The sequence below is a fragment of the Triturus cristatus genome, chromosome 8 (genome assembly GCF_964204655.1).
Source record: "Triturus cristatus chromosome 8, aTriCri1.1, whole genome shotgun sequence".
Classification (NCBI taxonomy): Eukaryota; Metazoa; Chordata; class Amphibia; order Caudata; family Salamandridae; genus Triturus; species Triturus cristatus.
This window is the reverse complement of record NC_140591.1, coordinates 150661808-150677320: the sequence shown is the minus strand read 5'-3', so window position 1 is coordinate 150677320 and position 15513 is coordinate 150661808. Positions and strand designations below refer to the sequence as shown.

The 15513-nt window shown below is 47.1% G+C and overlaps 1 protein-coding gene across 1 annotated transcript in view; it reads right to left on the bottom strand.

Moving 5' to 3' along the window:
• Positions 1 to 583: 583 nt before the first annotated feature.
• Positions 584 to 15513, bottom strand: part of GJA5 (gap junction protein alpha 5) — a 234090-nt gene continuing 219160 nt past the window's right edge. The window contains exon 2 of the mRNA XM_085621185.1: positions 584 to 2990. Within this exon, the coding sequence (XP_085477311.1) occupies positions 1854 to 2966 (1113 nt within the window). The 5' untranslated portion in view covers positions 2967 to 2990 and the 3' untranslated portion in view covers positions 584 to 1853. The remainder of the gene's footprint in view (positions 2991 to 15513) is intronic.

Genomic DNA, 15513 nt, shown 5'->3' with positions numbered 1-15513 from the left:
ATGGAAAATGCAAATGCTTTTCATGTTTTAGCTTGCAGATTTCAGGTCTAAATGTCTTAGGAACTATTGGACCTGCTGCAAAGGTTTTTTCCAATATTTGCTTGCATGAACACATGGCACTACATTTTCCTTTTCTTGGTTTATGACATCACCTTCATATTTTGATATTGGCCAATTTAGTAAAATTCCATATTTTTGTTGCAGTAAATATTGCTTTCATAGATCATTTGAATATATTTGGTCTAATTCTGCACCGAAGTAAGCGTCTCATTTGAAACTGGAAAATATATACAGACTTTGCAAGTCTCAGACTTCATTTGTGTACCGATAAGGTAGCAGATAATACGTGGGCTATATTACATGTCAGTGGTGTAAATTAAATCACCTTTTTACAAAATCACTGCATGTCTGATTCCCTCTTCCCACCTATCTTTCATCAATATACTGGACTTTGCTATTGCCCATGCCCAGGTTAATAAAGAAAAACTTTGTTCGGAATCACTTCTGAGCAAAATCTTTCTTACTTTTGGATACTTATTTCAATTCTTGAGTAGCATACGTGTGATGAGACAGACTCTCAGGCAAAGCTATCAACTTATTTTACTTAAATAATGAAATAAGAGCAAGAATTGGAGGTAAATTGATGTAGCCATACTATTTTAATCTACCAATATTATCTTTAAAGGGAAAGGCTACATTGCTGTGATTTCCAATCATCACCTCCAGGAAGGAAGGCGAAGCAGTCCAACAGTTCTAAAGTCATTAAGAAACCATGCATTAACTTCAGGGCAGATGATGTGAATCCACAGAGCGAACACTTAGCCATATGCAAAGCATGATAAAGAATAGTCAGTTCTATCAATGATCATTACATCTATTTGATTCACTCTTTATTTAATGCAATTGGTTATGATATGTTACTCATCCATTGTTCTGGGAATACTCATATAAAAGTCACTGAACATTTTTACCTAGAGTAATAATTATTCAAGTATCAGACATCAAGTACTAGACTTTCAGTGCATTTAGCTTTGTGGGTTGGAAAAACCTATGAAAACCGGTACTGAAGCCTGTGTTGGAGTCCGTGTTAGAGCCTCAGTCAAACAAAGCAACATCAGAGTCTAGAGAGGAAGGACTGGTAAAGGTTTGCACCTGAGCGATATTGATGCTGGTTTGTTGGAGTGTGGCGCAATGTAGATTTATTGAATTGTTGAGTTGGTTGATTAAAGAAATAAAAGTCATTACATTGACCCTTTGAACCAGAGTAGTGAGAATAGTTAAGACTATAACTTCTCTCAATGTTTATGTAACACTTTATACCAAATCATATATTATTCTCAATAATTGCATTGGCTGATGATATAGTTTGGTGTTCAATAGTGCAATAAGTTAGCATCACAGTACGTTGACGGCGAAAGTCCTAAAGCTGAGAGAGAGACGTATTGAAAAAGTGCACAGCATTTTATCTGGACAACTGAACGGAAATTGTTTTAGACCCATCTCTCTGTGGCAGTAGCTGTTTTGGTTGAAAGTGAAGAGTAGTCATACAGAATGCTCTGTCTCCAAAGAAGGTTTTCTCAAACCCACTAGTTGGAACTTCAGGGATGTTGCTGTGAGGAGGTCGCCTCTCGCACCAGATCAATCAATTATAAGCCACAGTGCGGCAACCACAATGTTAAAATGAGGTTACAAAAGAAAAAGCGGGCCTGGTCTGTAGTATAAAAGTAATTGCTTAGAGTAGTCATATGTTGATCATATTTTTATGAGTTGTGAAAAAAGACAATGGTAAAAGGTTGAAATAGTGGTGTTGGAGGACTTTGCAGAAAGATTGTAATGCCAGCTCCCGAGTCAGGTCACACAGCCAGATCATCTGATTTCGCCCTACTGCTGGTACGACTAGATTTGCTGAGCCTACGGTTGTCATTAAAGTAGATTTTGGCAGCAGCGAGTGGTACGGTCTTGCTCTTCTCTGGAGTGCTTTGTGCATAATCTATTTGAACAAATCGACCATCTCCAATATCCTCCTGCTTTTGGACCCATTCCGCAGCACTGTTGACTGTGTTCTGCTGGGATTCCAGTTTATTGGGAAATGGGTTGATGTATTTTCCATTCGCACTGTTCAAGCACTGATTAAAATCTGGGGGTGGGGTGCAGCTCCGAGGCCGCACATTCGTTTGATGGAGGTTGTCTTTTGGTAACTTGGTGCTGGTTGCTGGTGGTATGGCTTTGTCGGACCCTGACAACTTTTTCCTGAATTTTTTCCATGCGAGGTGGCAGAGCTCAGCCATGCTCAAGAGAAGCGACAGCACTGCCACGGCCAGCATGAAGACGATGAACACATTCTTCTCTGTGGGTCTAGAGACAAAGCAATTCACAGGATGGGGGCATGGACTACGTTGACAGACATACAAAGTGTCCAGAAATATCCCATAAAGCATGTATTGTCCGACAATGAAAGCCACTTCCATCACAGTCCGTATCAAGATACTGAATACATAAGTGTTGAGTAGGCACCCCTGAAGCCTAATTTTTCCACTAAAATCATCTCTGTAGGATAACTCAGCTTTTTCCACTGGATACTCCCGCTGATGGTAGGAAGAGGTATCATTGATTTCCAACTTTGCCCTCTCCTCGTGTTCTCTCAGTTTTTTCTTCTCCTCCATGCGGACGGTGTGCATGGCATGCCCCATGTATAGAAGTGATGGGGTGGACACAAAGATGATTTGCAGGACCCAGAAGCGGATGTGGGATATTGGAAAAGCTTTGTCATAGCAGACATTTTCACAACCTGGCTGGGTGGTATCACACAGAAAGTCAGACTGTTCATCTCCCCAGGAAGACTCAGCTGCCGTCCCCAAGACAAGCATCCGGAAGATGAAGAGGACGGTCAGCCAGACCTTCCCGATCACTGTGGAATTTTTCTGTACTTCTTCCAGGAATTCTCCAAGGAAGCTCCAGTCACCCATGACTGCTCACCAAATCTGCAGGCTCTGTTGAAAGGTAAAAAAATAGGTATTACAAAAATGATATTCTTTTCAATGATCCCAACAATTCCTTAGCATGTACTGGATATAATGCAAGTTTGATAGCATAGACCGCCCCATCAGTTATATACTGTGTGACATACAGCTATTTTGATAAATGTTTTTAATCCGCCATCATATGTTTGCTTCCATACAAACACAATAATTTAGAAACATTAAGTTTAAATCACGTGGTGGTGACCTCTAATTTAGGTAGGTTTAGTGTATGTCCTAAAATAGCAGCAAAACCATAGCAAACAATTATCAAAATGGGTGGACAGTGCAAATATACTAAAAGTCTGAGGAACAGTATTATTAAGATATAAAATACACTAATTATTTAAAAACACTCAAATACATTTAATAACCAAAGGGTGACATACTGATAATTACATTTGAACCAATTATATATATGCACACACAGCAGTAAATATTATGTTCAGCAGGTGAAAGACTAGTAATTAAATTAATTTAACACCATTTTATTTTGCATTTAGATATTTGGTATCTCCTGTGTCAAAGCTCTGAAGCTGAATCATTCAAAGGTTTTGCAGCTTGAACTCATTGGGGACTTTTTTTCATTTTTCCTTTTGCATCTTAAAGCTATGAGCTTGCACGTCGTCCCTATCACACTTGGGCATTACACCATCATAGCATGTGCATCAGCCCTTCACAGCTTGTGCATTACTACTATCCCAGGTTTTAGTTTGGCTGATAGAACTAAGCCAATGAGGTCAGATATGATGGAATCTGCTAATGAATGATGTTGTATTAGACATGACTGACTCAAGAGTGTTGATGAACACCCAGTTTAGATTCAGAAAAGAGTTGGAAAAAGGATTCAACTTTCTCGAACTGAAATTTAGGACCTGATTGTATATTTGTCAGATCAACCCTCCTCGGCCAAGGCAATGGAGTAAGTTACTCAGTTGCTCTAACGGAAGGCCCATCCGCCAAATTTTTAAATGTTCGCTAGCCCAGCGTACATTTGAAGCATTGACAGAAACCACTGTCATGGCGGTACCTGTCAATGCATTGTAACTATGACGGATGTCTCCATTTCCTCCCATGGTGAGGGGGAGCACTGAGCACCTTCAAGTTCCCCTTTCCGTTGGGTTTTTCCTCGCAGTGATGGGCATTGAAAAATGGCGGTATGTATAACCATCTAAATTAGGTGGGTGGACATACAGCCAAACCTACGATGGGCCTTAGTCCATCGGGCAGCCGAAGGAGTTTGACCATGGCGGAGATGGAGTAGTCTCTGCTGTCGTCAAACCGTGGCCCATCCGAATTTAAATCAGACGGTGTTATACCTAGAGAACACACAATGTTGTAAAATGTGACTATGTATTGGTATGATGTAGGTAGGGTGCATGAGCTCGGAATGTAGAACGAGAAGGAACGTGGGGCTCTGAGGATGACATTTAGGAGAACAATGTAGGAGGGCCACGGAGACGCTGTTGCTGATGGACCTGCCTGCTCTTTTACCAAATAAAGTAAACTTAGACCTAATCTGTGTGGAGATTAAAAACATAACAGGTGGCCAGACCATTATGTTGGTAGGGAGGGAACTTCCTCACTGATGCGATGGAGTTCCATCTCTGTCAACATATGAATTGGTCCCTCAGTTTGAAAGCGCAATTTTGTGCTTCGTTTGAAAGGGTGACCAATCGTTTGCCAGAAAATAGCATGGTTGTTTAAGAGCGATGGTTTGATTTTAAAATATTATATAGTAAAGAGGGTAGTAAAATTTCCCTATAAAGACCTGCTCCTTCTTTCCTTATTACAGGCGATTTCTGACATCAGAATATTTTATTGCAGATGACAAGTGATGTCATAATCTCCCCGTAGTCATGGGCACTACTGACGGACAGCTCCCCTGAACTCCTGCTTTCTAAGTAAGATTGCAGGTAGTCTGTCAATTTGCTGAGTCCTACTTTGCTTTTGTTTTCATGAGACTCTCTGCAATGATCCAGTTAGATTTACATTTGCAAAGGGAAACAAAATGCTGGCAATATAACCTTCTCATGCGATTGGTTGCGCACAGTAATCATTGCTGAAATACCTGGCAGATTCAGCAACTCTGGTTGTTTGCCCTCAAGCAATCTGAAATGCTTTCATGTGATCAGACTTGTTGTCATTAGCCGCTGAATAGTCTTTTAGAATAGTGCTATCCAAGGCTGGTCCGGCCACCCATTTCATCATGGGCAGTCTTTGACAAGTCAATCTTAGAATTTAAGGCCCTCTGTTTGACCCATAAGGCACTCTACGAAGGTGGAGCTGGAGACATACAAAAATAGCTTGCCTCATATGCCCCCCTGAGAAATCTAAGATCCACCAATGCAGGTTTGGTACAAATTTCTAAAATCAGAAGAGCGGTATGGGGAGGTAGAAGTCTATGCCACTGTGCAGCTTCTTTGTGGAACAAAATGCCAATTGCCATGAGGTCGCAGCCAAACAGACAGCTTTTTAGGAAATTACTTAAAACTTGGCTGTTTCCTCACAAATAATTAGTACGACTAATAGAGCAGCCTCTTTTTTACAATCCTCAGCGCCAAGACGTCATGGCAATCGAGCGCTTTATAAACCTATTTTATTATTATTTATTATTTTTATTAATAGAAACAAAGAATCCACCAGAATGCTACTGCATCCCTTACATAGAAAAAACTCACCCACCTTCCTAATTATGTGCTTTCTTTCTCCAGGGAATGCTTGAGTCTCACTACAATCCAGTTTCCTCCATTTCATTTCCGATGCATGCTCTTATCTACTGTCGGTCACATCGGCGGGTGCCAGAAACAAAGGGTGGTGGGGGAGTGGGGTCACGCGAGAGGCATCGCGGGAGGCATCGCGCGGTGGGGTGAAAAATACAGTATAAAAATAAAGTAAAACTTACCTTTTGCCGCTGGCCGCTCGTGCGTCTTGTCGCGCCGCCTCTCCTGTTCTTTCCTGCTGGTCCCAGCAGCCCTAGGGACAGACTCCCTGTCCAATCCCCACACTGGGATTGGTTTGAGCAGGCAGGAAAGATGCCCTCCTCAGACCAGGTGGTCTGTGGGGTTTCTCCAGCCTGGCTGCTCAATGCAGCTGGGCTGGAGAAAACCTAAGTGCGCATGTGTGTTTTGGTCGGCCTGAGATGGCCGGCCAAACACACATGAGCACTTAGGGAGTGGATTACACTAGCACTCCTCCTCACCCTCCCATGCCTCGGCCCCGCCCCTGGAAAACACTTCTGGCTAAGATCCGGCAAATGCAAGTTAAAATGATGCAAGAACATCGTTGTATTTTACATTTACTGGCTCTGAGCCAGGCAGTGAGGTGACGCTCCTACGCCATTGTGGAGGAGCCTCTACTGGTTGGTCAAGCCGAAATAGACAGGGTGTAGCTGTACTGTAGTCAGTGCGGCTGGGGGTGGGTGGAGTGGGAGGTGCCTAAAGAATGTAACATATTTAAGGTTAGAAGCGCCCTCCGCAAGATCATAACTGGAAAGCAGTTTAAAGGCTGCAGCCGACCTCCCGAGCCAAGGGCTCTGCTCACTGCACAGTGCACATCCTGCTCAGTCCAGTCCCAGTCTGAGCCGTCCTGCTAGACGGCCATGCAGGAGTCAGAGCCATGGCTCTATCCCAGCTCCGCCCCCACGGAGCAGAGTCTCTCTGAGGTATTGCAATACTGTACCCGGTGGTCGCGGTCACTATTTGTTTGCTTCACCGTGACCAGGCTCAGCACGCATAGGTGTAACGCCCTGAACGTCTCAGGATCGTTTAACAGACACGATAATGAGAACGCAATCACTTGTGAAGGTTTAGTTATTTTAATGAAGGCAAATATAATACAAGGAATAAACAAAGGTTATAGTCACTGGAATCCTCCAGGCTAAGTACGTTACCAGCCCACAGCACGGATGGTCCTAACCGTCCTCTGCATATACGCCGATCCCGGCGTATGCCAACAGAGGGCAGAAATGAAATGGCCGACAATGCCAATCGGTAGGCTGTGAGGGGCACGAAGAGTGTTGGGGAGAATCGAGGAGTCAGGGAAACACCCAGCCGGGGTCTCTACCTGAAGGGAGCAGCCGCTCAACCTCTTCCTCAGACTGCACCGGGACGCGGAGTCACCTCCTGGTGATGCGTCACCGATACCCCAATCACAAGCAAAGAAGACTGAACCGAGAGCAGCCGCTCGATCGATCCTGTGGACTTCCGAGTCTGTAACGCGGCAAACACCTCCTGGTGTGCGTTACAGCTGGCAGTCCCTGTATCTCTGGTCGGGCTGGGAGTTACGATTCCAACCAGCAAAAGCGCCCCTGCGATTTGACTCAGCCGAGTCAAAAAGCGAAGCTCAATGGTTATCCGGTAGAGCTTCCGGGTCCTTCACAGGTGACGATGGGGCAAGACACGGCCCTGGGAGTAACGACTCGACCTACCTCCGTTCTTGCCTTACTGGAGCACCACTCCGGAACACTGCTCTTCACTAAGCAGGTACGTCGGTTGTAAACACAATATCCGACAGCGTTGTACCTCCCGGTTCCTCCCTTTATAGGGCGTTGTTTTCCTTGAGTTATGTAACAGCTCTCCTGTTTACATAAGGGCGTGTTTTCCTTGAGTTATGTAACAGCTCTCCTGTTTACATAAGGGCGTGTTTTCCTTGAGTTATGTAACAGCTCTCCTGTTTACATAAGGGCGTGTTTTCCTTGAGTTATGTAACAGCTCTCCTGTTTTACATAAGGGCGTGTTTTCCTTGAGTTATGTAACAGCTCTCCTGTTTACAGAACCTCTCAACCGCTAAGCATCCTGGGAGATGTAGTCCGTTTTCGCTGGTTACCGTTTTCCTCCCCTCGCATGACAGGAATTCTTGACAATAGGGCACCATTAGGATGGCGGGTGGACTTTGTCCGCCCGCCATCCTATCGTAGAATGGGACCGCCCGCCATTGGTGCAGGTGTCCCGTTGGTGACATTAGGATGCACCCGCCACACTGGCGGGCGCATCCTGCATACTTGACATTGCGGCGGGTGGTGCTCTCAGCACCGCCCGCTGCAATGCCAAGAAGATGTGTCGTGCTGTTCCATGCACAACGTGGCAGGCACCGTGCGGTGCCTGCCATATTGTGCATGGAACTGCAGGGGGGTACCATAGGTACCCCCTATGTGCACCCCCCACCCCCCAGAATCCCTGGGGGCCCAGTACGGGCCCCCAATGGCGAGAACCACCTGCCTTTCCGTGGCAGCGTTGCTGCCACGGGAAGGCATGTCCCCGCTCATATGCTAATATGGATGGCGGTGTCTCCCAGACACCGCCACCATGTTAACAGCTTTTCTGCCCGGTAGGCAATAGGGCGGGTTGCCTACCGGCGGAAAACCGGCAGACGGTCTTTCTGTCCGTCGGGGTCCCCCCCGCCATGGTAATGTGCCGGGAGGATTTTGCTATGCGGGCGGTGGGTTTTTGGTGGGTGGATCGCCACCACCATACGACCGGTGGTGATCTGCCCCCTATCCTAATGACCCTCATAGTTGGGGAAACACTAGTTATACAGTCGGTGATCAGCAATAGGCAAAGATGGCGTTCTAAGGTCTATCACATGTACAAATCAGTTAAAGCAGGTAATCTGGCACGGTGCATGAGGTAGGGAAAAACCACCAGATCCCCACGTTTGCGGCCAGCAGACCACTTATGCTCTATATACAAATCCTCTGCAGACGTTCAAAGTAAATACATGAAGTTACATTAAATATCACAAGACAAGCATCATTGTGATATTTAATGTAACTTCATGTATTTACTTTGAAAGTGTGGAGAGGATTTGTATATATAGGTGGGGAAACAGGCGCTAAAAATGTGTGATTATGTATTTTAACGCAGTGATGTGGATCACCACATTAAAATGTGTTAGTTTAGCGCCTGATGCGTGGTACTTGGCTGCGCTGTATCTAAAGTAGTAGTTCATTTGTAAAATAATGAGTGCCGGGGCTCTCGCCAGGAGGCAACTTCCGCCATCCCTTTTCTCCTGTTAGCTCCGCCTAAAACAGAACCAACTACTCACCATGAAAGTGGGGAGAAGATGTGGCATAATGGCCAGAGCTGCCGACTTCGGAGCTGGGGAACCAGGTTTGAGTTTCGGCACCGGCTCAACATCCTGTGATTCTGGGTAAATCACTTAATCCCCCAATAAATGAATGTGTCCTTAACTGGTGCTCAAGAAAGGCGATGGTGTTGATGATTAAGTGCCGGTGCTGAGCACTGGAAACCACAGGCTAAAATTATGGACTTATCTAAAGCCTTTCAATATTCTTCCAAAGACATTTGTTGCTGGCAATATCAACTTTTCGCAGTACTGCCTATTGCATATAAAAATTCATATTGATCCCTCTGTATTCAAGATCTGAAACAGCAAGCAGCATTCGGCTACATCAACATAGTTCATAGAGTCCCAGTTGTCTGCCAGCAACAACTGTTGAGCACAATTTACGCCTCCATTCAAGCTGAAGCTCTGGTTTATCCGTAGTATGCTATAAAACACAGTAATCATGGTCATCCAATTCATCCTATATATAATTCATAATGAAACCATACCATAAACCATAACTATCAATCAATCAATGAATTTTTAAAGCGTGCTACTCACCCGTAGGGTCTCAAGGCGCTGGGGGGAGGGGGATCCGCTACTGCTCGAAGAGCCAGGTCTTGAGCTGTTTCCTGAAGGAGAGATGGTTCTGGGTCAGTCGTATCTTGGCCGCCAGGTAGGAGAAGGATCTTCCTCCGGCAGTGGTCTTGCAGATGCGTGGGACGGTGGCGAGGGCGAGGCTGGCGGAGCGGAGGTGGCGGGTGGGTGTGTAGAATGTGAGGCGGTTGTTGAGGTATGTGGGTCCCATGTCGTGGAGAGCCTTGTGTGCGTGGGTGAGGAGTCTGAATGTGATCCTTTTGCTGATGGGGAGCCAGTGCAGGTCTCTCAGCTGGGGAGAGATGTGGCTGAAGCAGGGGGTGTCCAGGATAAGTCGTGCAGAGGCGTTCTGTATGCGCTGGAGTCTTTTCTGTAGTTTGGCTGTGGTTCCAGCATAGAGGGTGTTTCCGTAGTCCAGTCAGCTGGTGACGAGGGCCTGGGTGACCGCCTTCCTGGTGTCGGTGGGGATCCACCGGAAGATCTTTCAGAGCATGCACAGAGTGTTGAAGCAGGATGACGAGACGGCGTTGACTTGCTTGGTCATCGTGAGGGAGGAGTCCAGGATGAAGCCCAGGTTGCGAGCATGGTCCGTTGGCTTTGGAGCGGAGCCCAGGGCAGGGGGCCACCAGGAGTCGTCCCAGGCGGAGGGGGATGTTCCCAGGATGAGGACTTCCGTCTTATCTGAGTTCAGTTTCAGCCAGCTGAGCTTCATCCATTCCGCGACGTCTTTCATTCCTTCCTGGAGGTTGGCTCTGGCTGTGGTGGGGTCGTTGGTGAGGGAGAGGATCAGCTGGGTGTCGTCGGCGTAGGAGATGATGTTGAGGTTGTGTTGGCGTGCGATGGCTGTGAGGGGGCTCATGTAGACGTTGAAGAGGGTGGGGCTGAGCGAGGATCCTTGCGGGACGCCGCAGATGACTTCGGTGGCCACGGACCGGAACGGGGGAAGGCGGACTCTCTGGGTTCTGCCGGCGAGGAACGAGATGATCCATTCCAAGGCCTTTCCTTGGATTCCGATGTTGCTGAGGTGCTGTATCAGGGTGCGGTGGCATACGGTGTCGAAGGCTGCCGAGAGGTCCAGCAGGATGAGGGCAGCTGTTTCCCCGTTGTCGAGCAGGGACCTGATGTCGTCGGTGGCTGCGATGAGGGCGGTCTCAGTGCTGTGGTTTGCTCGGAAGCTGGACTGCGAAGGGTCGAGGGATCCGTTGGTCTCGAGGAATGCGGAGAGTTGTTTGTTGACGATCTTCTCAATGACTTTGGCCGGAAAGGGGAGGAGCGAGATGGGGCGGAAGTTCTTGAGGTCCGTGGGGTCCGCGGTGGGTTTCTTCAGGAGGGCGCTGAGCTCGGCGTGTTTCCAGCTCTCTGGGAAGGTGGCGGATGCGAAGGAGCTGTTGATGATGTTCCGGAGTTGGGGTGCGATGATGGAGTCGGCTTTGTTGAAGATGTGGTGTGGGCAGGGGTCGGTTGGGGAGCCGGAGTGGATGGTGTTCATCATGTGGGTGGTATCTTTGGTGCTGACCGTCGTCCAGGTGTGGAGGGTGGTGGTGGGGGGTGCCAGATCGGTGGTAGGGTGCGCGGTCTGTGCACCGAAACTGTTGTGTATGTCGGCAATCTTGCGGTGAAAGAACGAGGCGAGTGAGTCGCAGAGGTCCTGCGAGGGTGTGATGTCGTTGTTGCAGGCGATGGGGCTGGAGAGCTCTTTGACGATGCTGAAGAGTTCCTTGCTGTTGTGGGAGTTGTTGTCCTGTCGTTCTTTGAATGTGGTCCTTTTGGTGGTGCGGATCAGTTGGTGGTGTTTGCGGGTGGCGTTCTTGAGGGCTGTCATGTTTTCTGTAGTCTGGTCGTGGCGCCAGGCTTTCTCGAGGGTACGGCAGGTTTTCTTGGAGTTTTTGAGGTCATTGGTGAACCAGGAGGCTTTCTTGCTGCCGTGTCTGCTGGGGGGGTTCTTCAGTGGTGCGAGGTCATCGGTGCAGTTGGTGAGCCACTGTGTGAGGTTGTGGGCTGCTTCGTTGGGGTCCGTCGTGTTGGTGGGGGGGTTCTGGCTGAGGGAGGTGGTGAGCTGGGCGGCGGTGATCTTGCTTCAGCTTCTGCGGGGAACCTGTTGAGGGTGGTTGTGGGTCGTGGTTCTCCTGAAGTTGAAGTGGACGCAGCTGTGGTTTGTCCAGTGCAGTCCGGTGGAGTGGCTGAAGGAGATGTGCTTGCTGGAGGAGAAGATGGGGTCAAGCGTGTGGCCGGCGATGTGGGTTGGGATGTTCACCAGTTGCTTGAGTCCGAGGTTGGTGAGGTTGTCCAGCAGGGTGGCGGTGTTGCTGTCATTGTTGTTCTCCAGGTGGAAGTTGAGGTCTCCTAGGAGGATGTAGTCTGAGGAGGTAAGGGCGTGCGGGCTGACGAAGTCTGCGATGGCTTAGCTGAATTGTGTGCATGGTCCTGGGGGTCTGTAGATGAGGGTGCCTCTGAAGGTGGTCTTGGGGTCGGTGTGTATCTGTAAGTGAAGGTGTTCGGCGGCGGTGAGGGTGTCGTCGGAGTTGGTCGTGATTCGGATGGTGTTTCTGTGGACGATGACAATGCCTCCTCCGGCTTGGTTGACGTGGTCCTTCCGGGTGATCTTGTAGCCATCCGGGATGGCTATGGCGATGTCGGGAGCTGAGGAGGCGTTCATCCATGTTTCTGTGAGGAAGGCGACGTCTGGTGATGTTGTGTCGAGAAGGTTCCAGAGTTCGACGGCGTGCCTGTGGATGGAGCGGGTGTTGAGCAAGATGCACTTGAGGTGGTCGTTGCTGGAGCCTGGCTTGGTGGGTGCGGTGCAGGATCGGGTGCAGGTGAAGTTGCAGGCGTGGCAGGTGAATGCTGCGTGGGTACGTTTCGGGTTGGCTTGGTAGCAGACTGGCTGTCGGCCGGTGTTGAGTGCGTGGAGGGTGGCGGCGTCGTATCTCTGTCGGGTTGGCTGGCTCCGGCGGGGTCCAGGGGTTCTGGCGCTGGGCGCGGTCCAGGCGTGGACGGGCGTAGATGGGCTTGCCTGTGGCGCGCCTTCGGCGCGCAATAGGCGCGCCCGTGGCCGCTGCACGTACGCGCGGTCCCCGCCATATATGGCGAAGTGGGAGGGAAGAGCAGCTGGGAGGCGGGAGCGGGGCGGCGAATGGGGAGCGGGTGCCAAGAGAAGGGGGCGGGGCTGCAGGAGAGCAGCGGCGGGGAGCAGAAGGGGGGGTGGAAAGAGCGGGAAGACAGAGCGGGAGAGCGAGGGCAAGCCTGGGCAAGCCTGGAGAGCAGGGGCCTTCAGGAGAGGCAGCAGGAAGAGAGGCCAAGAAGGCAGCAGCAGCAGAATCTGGGCACACGGGGGCCGTGCGGAGTAGAGTGACCGGGTCATGGCTACACGTATAAACAATGTTGGGCTTATTTTATGATCTTGTCTTTGACTGCAACAGATTGTTTTGCATTCATCTGTCCTCATGATAAATAAAGGCAATCAAGGAGTGGAGAATGTGGAGTCTATATGAGGAGAAGAAAGAATAACATTAAAAGGAGAGAAAGGGAAAGGGAAAATGATAATAGAAAAGGATGGTGTAGAGTAACAGCAAAAAAGATTAAAAAAAAGTCTTAGGGAGAGACAGAGAGAAATATAAGATAAAAAAGGAGCATAAGAAAGACAACAAATTAGAGCTACAGTGAAAGGTAGAGAATGTGGGTGAGAGAGAAAGAAAGTGGTGAGGTGTTTGTGTGTCAGAGATCTAGAGGGAGATATATATATATATATGTATTCACTCAAAAAACCATAGGTTTCAGGGACGTTATAGTTAGGAATTAGCATTTAAAAAAGCCTTGGAAATTCACAGAAAAAATCATAGGTTTCAGGGACGTTATAGTTAGTTGGACATTTGACTTACATAAAACCAGAGAAATTCGCCTGTTCTAGTTAGTTGAGCTAACTATAACTCGCGCCCCCGCAATGCACTGCTGATGACGTCACATATTACATCACTCATGACATGGTCAGTGACATCACTGATGACATCTCAAATGACATCACTGATGACAGCACTGATGACATCATCTACGTGAAAATTAGATGCACCTGATCAGACCGTAATATAACACTTGATACACCCAGTCTAAAATACAGACTATAATTTTCAAAACCGTGAACACACCAATACCAGTTAGTGCATATCCATTCTCTAATTTGTAGGTCTACATGCATCCATTCATTCACCTATACAGTCACTCATACATACAGTCAGCCATCAATACAGCAGTATCATATCCAGTCACATATCTATACAGACACTCACACACTGCCTCTCATTCTTAGAGATATTCACACACCTAGTCAGTAATGGAAATAATCAATAACACTTTCATTTACTTGCCTGTACAGTTATATACATACCACGTCACTTATTTAAACATATACTAACACATACTTACACTCTAATACATTAACTAATACAAGGACACACTGATCCATACAGGCACTCTCACAATCACTCATTCTCACATATAGTCATTTATATAGTCCAACACTCATAAATACTGTATTTCACATATAGAGTTACTCACATGTACCACTGAGGCATCCATTCACTCACCGAGACACTCATACACACACTCACTCAGCCATACAGACCTTCACAGATACAGACTTGAACACATATATCTAGTGAATTTGCCACTCACACATCTATGCAGAGAGTCACACCCCCCCACCCACCCACGCAGACACTCATGTACTCATACAGGTACTCAGACAAGCAATGAATAGCTCATATAGATCCTCATTTAGTTGCTAAACAAACCATGGAACTGCTTACACACCAACTAACAACCTAAACTGTGTGAATGTCTATATCAGTCGCTAACACATGCATTAAGCATGACACAATTAATTAGTCACTTATACAGTTAGTCACATACCTACTTAATCATCCATCCTGAGTCTTATACACTCATTCATTCTTTAATATACCTTGGCATATATCTATTTATAAAACATATTTAAACTTTACAGAAACACACATTCACTGGATGATGTCATCAGTGATGTCATCAGTGATGTCATTTGAGATGTCATCAGTGATGTCATCAGTAATGTCACTGACCATGTCATGAGTGATGTAATATGTGACGTCATCTGCAGTGCATTGCGGGGGCGCGAGTTATAGTTAGCTCAACTAACTCTAACAGGCGAATTTCTCTGGTTTTATATGTCAAATGTCCAACTAACTATAGCGTCCCTGAAACCTAGGGTTTTTTCAGTGAATTTCTAAGGTTTTTTTAAATGCTAAATCCTAACTATAACGTCCCTGAAACCTATGGTTTTTTGAGTGAATACATATATATATATATGTGACCTACTGGCGGTTGCCAGTAGGTAGTTATAGTTAGGACCTTGTTTCTATTCAAAAAGCGTTTTTTGTTTTCCCAATAACTTTGGCGCCGGTTGATGAATCTTCGCAAAATTTTCAAAACATTGGTCCCTCTCCGGTCAGCTCCTATCCTGAAAGTTTCGGGGTGATTCGCCAAGCGGGGGCCGAGAAAAAAGGGGGGGGTCCCAAAACGCGTTTTCTCCATGTTATTTCCCATAGGAAACTTTAGACACGACTACAGCCCGAACTGCTGAACGGAATTACACCAAATTTGGCAAAAAGGTAGTGCTTGGTTCATAAAGCGACCTTTTTTTAAAATGGTGTAAATCCGTTTAGTAGTTTGAGATATTAAAGAAAAAAATCTTTATATATCTGGGCGGGACCTAACTACACAAGCAGGAGCTTGGCTCCAACTGGCTGCCAACACTTCAATCCAGGAAGTGTTGGCAGCCATCTTGGTGCAATGCTTTTTAGGT